Source organism: Salvelinus sp. IW2-2015, linkage group LG21 (genome assembly GCF_002910315.2).
Source record: "Salvelinus sp. IW2-2015 linkage group LG21, ASM291031v2, whole genome shotgun sequence".
Taxonomy (NCBI): domain Eukaryota; kingdom Metazoa; phylum Chordata; class Actinopteri; order Salmoniformes; family Salmonidae; genus Salvelinus; species Salvelinus sp. IW2-2015.
In genome coordinates this window covers 1386905-1396194 of record NC_036861.1, presented here as the reverse complement: position 1 = coordinate 1396194, position 9290 = coordinate 1386905, and the positions used below count along the sequence as shown (strand labels likewise).

At 41.5% G+C, this 9290-nt stretch overlaps 1 protein-coding gene across 1 annotated transcript in view; it reads right to left on the bottom strand.

The window, feature by feature from the left end:
- The window catches only part of LOC111982476 (interferon gamma receptor 1), a 12008-nt gene extending 4850 nt beyond the window's left edge, over positions 1-7158 (bottom strand). Inside the window, exons 1-3 of the mRNA XM_024014046.3 lie at positions 6709-7158; positions 4056-4173; positions 1764-1939 (exon numbers count right to left, since the gene is read on the bottom strand). Coding sequence (XP_023869814.1) covers positions 1764-1939; positions 4056-4173; positions 6709-6775 — 361 coding nt within the window. The 5' untranslated portion in view covers positions 6776-7158. The remainder of the gene's footprint in view (positions 1-1763; positions 1940-4055; positions 4174-6708) is intronic.
- Positions 7159-9290: the final 2132 nt, after the last annotated feature.

Here is a 9290-nt window from a genome sequence, read left to right as displayed (position 1 = left end):
AGACTTACTCAAAGTATACGACCTGGAGGAGGACTACCTCCAATATACTGACCAAGGAGGAACTACCTCAATATACTGACCTGAGGAGGACTACCTCCAATATACGAACCTGGAGGAGGACTACCTCAATATACTGACCTGGAGGAGGACACCTCAATATACTGACCTGGAGGAGACTACCTCAATATACTGACCTAGGAGACCATAACCTGAAGGACTACCTCAATATACTGACCCAGAGGAACTACCTCAATATACTGACCTGGAGGAGGACCCCTCGATATACTGACCTGAAGGAGACTACCTCAATATACTGACCTGGAGGAGGACACCCTCAATATACTGACCGGAGGAGGACTACCTCAATATACTGATCGGAGAGAACTCCCTCATATACTGACTGAGGAGGCCCTCAATATACTGACCGAGGAGGACTCCTCTCATATACTGACCAGAAGGACTACCTCAATATACTGACCTGGAGAGGACTCCCTCAATATACTGACCTGAGGAGGACTACCTCAATATACTGACCTGGAGGAGGACACTCAATATACTGACCGAGGAGGACTACCTCAATATACGACTGAGAGAACTACCCAATATACTGACCTAAGGAGGACTACCTCATATACTGACCTGGAGGAGGACTCCCTCAATATACTGACCTGGAGAGGACTCCCTCGAATATACTGACCTGGAGGAACTACCCTCATATACTGACCTGGAGAGGACTACCTCAATATACCTGGAGAGACTCCCCAATATACTGACCTGAGGAGGACTCCCTCAATATACTGAACCTTAGGAGGACTACCTCATATACTGACCTGAGAGACTACCATCTTCCCTTAGGAGGACTACCTCAATATACTGACCTGGAGGAGGACTCCCTCAATATACTGACCTGGAGGAGGACTCCCTCGATATACTGACCTGAAGGAGGACTACCTCAATATACTGACCTGGAGGAGGACTACCTCAATTTTGTCATATATACAGTGCCAGTCAAAAGTTTGGACACACCTACTCATTAAGGGTTTTTCTTTATTTTTACTATTTTCTACATTGTAGAAAATGTAGAAGACATTCTCTGGCAGAGCCAGATTGTCACAAAGACTACAAAGGCCACAATGCCAATGATGATCAATGGCAAAAGCATGAGCAAAGATGATTCCAGTGAAATTGTTTCTGCAGATAGATAGACATATTAGTCACGGAATCACTTAACTAGCATACTATGTCATTGTAAGTTAACTTTCCATAGCCACTATTCATTTTGACTATAATAATTCATCAAAACTGCAATAATTCATACAAACAAAATGTCAGAATTAAATACTTGGACCAGATATAACAAAAAAAATGTAATGTCAACAAAGGTAGTGTGCTTACTGTCTTCATAGCCACAGATGGGCCCTTCTCTGTTGAACATATAATAGTGAAGATATCAGTGAATAATAGTGAAGATATCAAAACTATGAAATAACACATATGGAATCATGTAAAAAGTGTTCAACAAAACAAAATATTTATATATGAGATTCTTCAAAGTAGCCACCCTTTGCCTTGATGACAGCTTTGCACACTATTGAAGGAGTAGGTGTGTCCAAGCTTTTGACTGGTACTGTACCTCTCTGTTGCTTGGATGGATGTCATTTTTATGTCACACAAAGAAATCATGTTTCTATACAATGAGGAAAAATATTGGTATGTTTTCAATACCCACTTTGAAWACCCACTTTTGAAAACATCGTACTTACAGTATATGTCAGCTRTAAGRTATCTATTAAATGTGAATATCGAGGACTTCTGAGAGGCCGATTCCTCCGTTTCGTCAATGGCCGTTATCTTCACATAGTAACGATCCGGTTCTTTAGCATTCCACATCAAGGGGGAGAGGTCAAAATGATGATGTTTAGTGGAATTCTCCCACGAACTAATACAAAAAACAGGGAGCATTAGATACATTTAACAGAAAGACGGCACTCAACCAACAAACAGAGTTAGAAACTGTTAATAGATCATGTGTAATAGTTGAATAAGCAGATCTGTTAGGAGGTATCTGATGCCCATAACATACGCATGCTGTTCTTCTCAATCAAATTATATACACTGAACAAAAATATAAACGCAACATGCAACAATTTCAAAGATTTTACTGAGTTACAGTTCATATAAGGAAATCACTGGAATTTACTGAGTTACAGTTCATAAAATACATTCTTTAGGCCCTAATCTATAGATTCCACATGACTGGGAATACAGATATGGTCACAGATACTTAAAAAAAAAAAGTAGGGGCATGGATCAGAAAACCAGTCAGTATCTGGTGTGACCACCATTTGTCTCATGCAGTTTGACACATCTCCTTCGTATACAGTTGATGAGAGCCTGTGGAATGTTGTCCCACTCCTCTTCAATGGCTGTGTAAAGTTGCTGGATATTGGCAGGAACTGGAACATGCTGTCATACACGTTGATACAGAACACCCAAAAAATGCTCAATGGGTGACATGTCTGGTGAGTATGCAGGCCATGGAAGAACTGGGACATTTTCAGCYTCCAGGAATTGTGTACAGATCCTTGTGACATGGGGCCTTTGCATTATCATGCTGAAACATGAGGTGATGGTGGGGGATCAATGGCCAACAATGGGCCTCAGGATCTTGTAACAGTATCTATCGATAAAATGCAATTGTGTTTGTTGTCTGTAGCTTATGACTGCCCATACCATAACCACACTGTCACCATTGGGCCCTCTGTTCACAACGTTGACATCAGCAAACCGCTTGCCCACTCGACGCAATACATGCTGTCTGCCATCTGCCTAGTACAGTTGAAACCGGGATTTATCCGTGAAGAGCACACTTCTCTAGTGTGCCAATGGCCATCAACGGGGAGCATTCGCCCACTGAAGTCAGTTACGACGCCGAACTGCAGTCAGGTCAAGACCCTGGTGAGGACGATGAGCATGCAGATGATCTTCCTTGAGACGTTTTCAGAAATTCTTCAGCTGTGCAAACCCACTGTTTCATCAGCTGTCCAGGTGGCTGGTCTCAGATGATCCCGCAGGTGAAGAAGCCGGATGTGAAGGTCCTGGGCTGGCGTGGTTACACGTGGTCTGCGGTTGTGAGGCCGGTTGGAAGTACTGCCAAATTCTCAAAAATGATGTTGGTGGCGGCTTATGGTAGAGAAATGARCATTCAATTATCTGGCAACAGCTCTGTTGGACATTCCTGCAGTCAGCATTCTAATTGCACGCTCCTTCAGAACTTGAGACATCTGTGGCATTGTGTTGTGTGACAAAACTGCACATTCTAGAGTGGCCTTTTATTGTCCCCAGCACACCTGTGTGATGATCATCCTGTTTAATCACCTTCTTGATATGTCACACCTGTCAGGTGGATGGATTATCTTGGCAAAGGAGATATGCTCACTAACAGTGACGTTAACAAATTTGTGCACAACATTTTAGAGAAATAAGCTTTCTTTAGTGCGTATGGAAAATTTCTGGGATATTTTATGTCAGCTCATGAAACATGGGACCAACACTTTACATGTTGCATTTATATTTGTTCAGTATAGTTAGACAAACTCATATTTCATCAACAATTAAAGCATGATATTACAAACATGAATAAACATTCAGGGCCGGTTTCCCAGACACATACTAAGCCTAGTCCTGGACTAAAAATCTATTTGAATCTCCATTGTAACATGCTTCTTAGTTMATGACTAGATTTAATCTGTGTCCGGGATACTGTCCCTCATTGTTCTTTCATAGTGTATATCAGAGGAAGTTATTGGTAGGAGCTATAGGAGGACGGGCTCATCGTAATGGCTGGAATGGAGTCAAACATGTTCTTTATGTGTGTTTGGTACCATTCCATTTATTCCAAGCCATTACAAACCGCCCATCTTCCTATAGTTCCTCCCACCAGCCTCCTGCCATGGTGTATATGTCATATGTAAGCCATTATGAAGGGACGTCCAAAACCAAGTCAGCAGTAGCCTGTAGTAGCTACTACTCATTAGAATACCAGCAGAGCTCACCTGTGATCACCAGTTATTTTCAATCTGAAGAGAGGTTGACGAAGCAGTTCACTGTAGTTCCAATAAACAGTTGTTTGTAAGTTGTTGCAGCTCACCGTCACATTTTCTGGAGGMGGAACTGCCCAGGAAAACGAGACATTCCATTTAGTTAGTAGGCTTATGCAGGCAATGTGAATAACCTGCCATGCAGGTAGTCTCAGTGTTAACATCTTGAGGTTTCGCTCATGAGGGTTCGTACCATGGGAACCYTCACCAGAGTACATTGACTACACGGGTTGCTCATGGCAACAGCTTTGAAGCAAAAGATAAACAGTTCCACCTCTCTCAGTAAAGGGATGTATTCAATCATAGGTGTAATTTCAARWCAATATGTGATCTAAACTTTGAASATTGAATGTATGCAGTATCTGCTTGTTGATGCCCCTGAGATGATGCAACCCGTTTCCTCTGTAACCACCCCCATGGATAAGCTAAATAAGGTGATCCTCCGTTGGTGTCATTTAGACTCCAGAACAAATCATTCATTTTCTTATTGAAAATATAAATACAATTGCACAATGAGCACTTGTTGTCTCTCAAATACATCATTACAGTTGTTGGTTAGCTAGCTAGCTAATTTTAGCATAGGCATGACATTAGTTAAAACATCCCTTACGGAAAAAGATTGCAGTCAGAGTGCACTGCACTGCAGTACACTGTGGTATAATAAAGCAATAAGGCTTGGAGGAGATGTGGTATATGGCCAATATACCACGGCTAAGGGCTGTTCTTATGCACAATGGAATTCCTGGACACAGCCCTTAGCCGTGGTATATTGGCCATAAATCACAAACCCTAGAGGTGCCTTATTGCTATTATAAACTGGTTACCAACATAATTAGAGCAGTAAAAATACATGTTTTGTAATACATGTGGTATGCGGTCTGATATACCACGGCTGTCAGCCAATCAGCATTCAGGGCTCGAATCACCCAGTTTAAAATTGCAGTTAGAGTGCAGTATAAATGCAGTATGCTGCAAATTCTACTTCCAAAATAACACAGGTTTTTATACTGCAGTAATTTTTGTGTGTAACTGCAGATACAGTGCAGTATAACTGCAGTACACTGGAATTATTCTGCAATTACTGGGTCCAAAATACCATAGTTGTTAACTGCAGTTACTGAACTTTTCCTGCAGTTTCAGAACTGCAATCTTTTTTTCTAAGGGATGGTATAAATAATAAGATCAAACTAGCTGAAACGAGCCACCTACGATTCCCCACATGGCAGCTTCTTGTAAAAAAAGAAATATGATTCACATTTTTCTTTTAGCTTCTTGTAATTGTTGCTAACTATCTGGCTATCCAGAATCACAACAACACACGGATTTTTGCCCCAATCAATCGCATCACGAAAAAAATAAATCGCATCACGAAAATGATGCGCGCCCTGGAGCCGTGCTTTGATATGATTTTGTTTGTTTTCAATAAACATATGAAGGATGTATATAGTTTATCTTGTCAACAATCTAAGCCAACCCTGTCTGTTTTGCCCCGTAGTTGTGCAAACGTCGGTTTTGGTGCTAAACAACCACCCCTCTATACACTGTAAATCAAATGAAATAATTTGTTAATCAAAGTGTTATTGAGCAACACTAACTTCCTCATGTCAGCGCCCTGGGCAATTCCTGTTAGRCAACTATATGTTCAACCTTACGACACATCACAACTCTCATCTCAACCAGAGATCTCCATTGACTTATAATGTATTAGACACTGCTTTTTCCCTCCTTGAAAATGGCAGGTAAATATTGGCAGATATGAGGAAGCAAATAAGAGTGTTACTTTGTCCAGGTGAGTTGGGCTACATTGTTGCATTCCTTCAAAATGCCTTCTCATAAACGATTAAACCCATTTTGCAACACTGCCTTACCCACAATGAATTGCAGAAAGCACCTAAGCATTGTCCTGCTCATGCTTATCACAGTAAAGTACTGATGTTTTTATGAGCCTACTTGAAAAGAACAGAAAGGTCTGTAGTCTAAGCAAGCACTCAAGAGAATAACCAGTCCAGGGATTTACCACACCCGTGTTAAACCACCTTTGGTTTATTATGGTACCACGGAATCTGATCTTAACATTTTATTATAGTGTAGCTAAGCTAATGTATGACCAAAGTACATTTATTTATGCCTAACAGCTATGTCCGAAGCAAATTCTTGCCTACCTACTGTATGTTAGAATGAAATACAAGACTCATTTGACAACCTGTGGTTAATAGTTACAATTGAGGAGCGGGTGAGACATAATGAGGAGTTGACTGTAGGGTCGGGTTATTCTAAGGGCAGGTTCAAACACATGCAGACTACTCAGAATTACTGCCCATTTGTATTTTTATAACATCATGTGGGGACATTTGGCGGTTAGGATACTGACAAAAKATGATGTGAGCTGATTTAGTACATAGTGTGCCGAATTACTACAAGTGGGCAAATCACCATGACTTGAAAAGATAACCTACAGACAAAATTGTTATTACAGTATTATTACATAGCTAAGCCTATTACCGGAAGTCATCCCTTCCTATTTGTAATCAGAACAATTACAACCCACATTGTTATTCAATCAAAGCAATGTAGTTTTCTAAGTTTTCATTCAGGTTAACCAACTTACCCAGTGTGGAAACCGCTGTGACCAAAACCATCAGGAATGTCAGTGAACCACAAAAAGCCAACATCATGCCTTTTCAAATACAAATCCTCGAAATTTAAGAAACCGAAATAACAATTAGATAGACTTATTCTTAGATAAAACAAAATTTAAAAAAACAGCAATCTACCTTTAACCTAAATTATAAGACATAACCGCAAAGCTAAAATGTGTTATCAGAATAGTATCGGTCGTTGACGTAACAGACGCAGTTTCTCTGGCAGTAAATGACACGGAGGCGTATTTCTTTACAGTTTCTTCGAAAAGACACACCTCCGTTTCGTCATTTCATTCTAAAGACTTCTGTAGGATATATGCTTACCCTATGGGAAATCCTAGCAATTATTAGTCAGTTAACTAAACTAAACATATCCTAAAATGGACTATATGTCCGTCCAATCTGAGTTGAGTACCGGAAACATGCGGGGAAAAACGCGGAGTTCACACCTTGACCTCAACCCAATCTTTCTCCAGTTGCAGGACATCAAATGACAGATAAAAACATGTCAGTAGCCTACCTTGATCAATGCCACCTCCTACTGCTGATTTGTGATAAACTTTACCTAACAACAAAGAATTAACACAAGGAATTCACAATCAATGTTGTTCATTGCACCCGTGTGAAAGTGATATCAAATGCCCACCTTAGAAAACTTTTAAGAATGTTAGGATTGTTGTAAAGGMAACAGTGATGACAGATGATATTGTGGCACATGGTCCTATAAAAACGACATATACTTTTTAGGCCTTTGTCTATCAAGGAAAATGATATACAGCTGGATTTCTGGTTGAGATGGAAGATAAATGCATGTCAAGGATTTACAGCTAACAGTGATACTCATGCATTTATTTTCTCCTTCAATATAAAAGGGAGATGACATGGTTCATCAGTGAGATTGTATGTCTATTGCTGAACCCTGCTCTCCTGGGGGATATTTATTATTTTAAGTCCCTGTATTTATTACGTAATGCTGAGTTCAACTAGAACTGCAGTAAACTGGCCAAAATCACAGCCTGTGTTGATGTTGGGCCTTTTGAGGTCTTGCCCCTTTTTTAGGTGCTTGTAGTGACTGTTTTAATATATAGTTCCTAGTTGGCACACTTTGCATAGGATCAAGCATGACATGCAAAATAGGTTGAATTTACATTTACAGCAATACTCAGTGATCCTTTATATGGCGTCTTGTTGATAACAATTGTATCATTTATTTCAGTTAAATCTGTGGTAGGATTTTACACTGGGATTCTCTGCCTCTAACCCTATTACAGGGGCTGAGTCACTGGCTTACTGGTGCCCTTCCATGCCGTCCCTAGGAGTGGTGCGTCACTTGAGTGGGTTGAGTCACTGACGTGATCTTCCTGTCTGGGTTGGCGCCCCCCCTTGGGTTGTGCCGTGGCGGAGATCTTTGTGGGCTATACTCGGCCTTGTCTCAGGATGGTAAGTTGGTGATTGAAGATATCCCTCTAGTGTGTGGAGGCTGTGCTTTGGCAAAGTGGGTGGGCTTATATCCTGCCTGTTTGCCCTGTCCGGGGGTATCATCGGATGGGGCCACAGTGTCTCCTGACCCCTCCTGTCTCAGCCTCCAGTATTTATGCTGCAGTAGTTTATGTTTCGGGGGGCTAGGGTCAGTTTGTTATATCTGGAGTACTTCTCCTGTCTTATCCGGTGTCATGTGTGAATTTAAGTATGCTCTCTCTAATCTCCTCTTTCTCTCTCTCTCTTTCTCTCTCTCGGAGGACCTGAGCCTAGGACCATGCCTCAGGACTACTGGCATGATGGCTCCTTGCTGTCCCAGTCCACCTGGCCGTGCTGCTGCTCCAGTTTCAACTGTTTCTGCCTGCGGCTATGGAACCCTGACCTGTTCACCGGATGTGCTACCTGTCCCAGACCTGCTGTTTTCAACTCTCTAGAGACAGCAGGAGCGGTAGAGATACTCTTAATGATCGGTTATGAAAAAAGCCACTGACATTTACTCCTGAGGTGCTGACTTGCTGCACCCTCGACAACTACTGTGAGAGAGAATAAAGTAGATGTCACACTCAAAATGTTGATTTATGACCTTATGTCCTGCTGACGTGTGCATGCCCATATTTGGGCTTCCGGTCAGGACATCCTGGTGGGGTGGGGGGCGGGGGAGGAAGTGACCATGTGTTTGGGCATCCTGTTCCTGGTTCTCACGGTTTATAAGGGTGAAAATGTTTTATAGTGTCTTTGAAGTTGTCATGATGTTTGATGTCTAGTGTCCTCTTTGAACAGGGTGGGGGAATGAACATTTCAAGAAGTAAGCATTTCAAAGAGTAAGGTCCCCCTATTGTATTGCCCTCAGGGTTGTTGTCTATGAAACACGAATGTCCTGGGGTATTGGGTTTGCAGACGCCTTATAAAGCCCCAGAAAATACATGCGTAAGACTGTACATGATAACCCCCGGAATATTAAACAAAAATGACACCTATGCCAATTTTCGGTATGTTATGCGCGTCTTGTCATTAACCAGTGACTAAAGCATTGAGGAAGTTCTGTGTGAAGCTCCAGAATGTTTTAAAG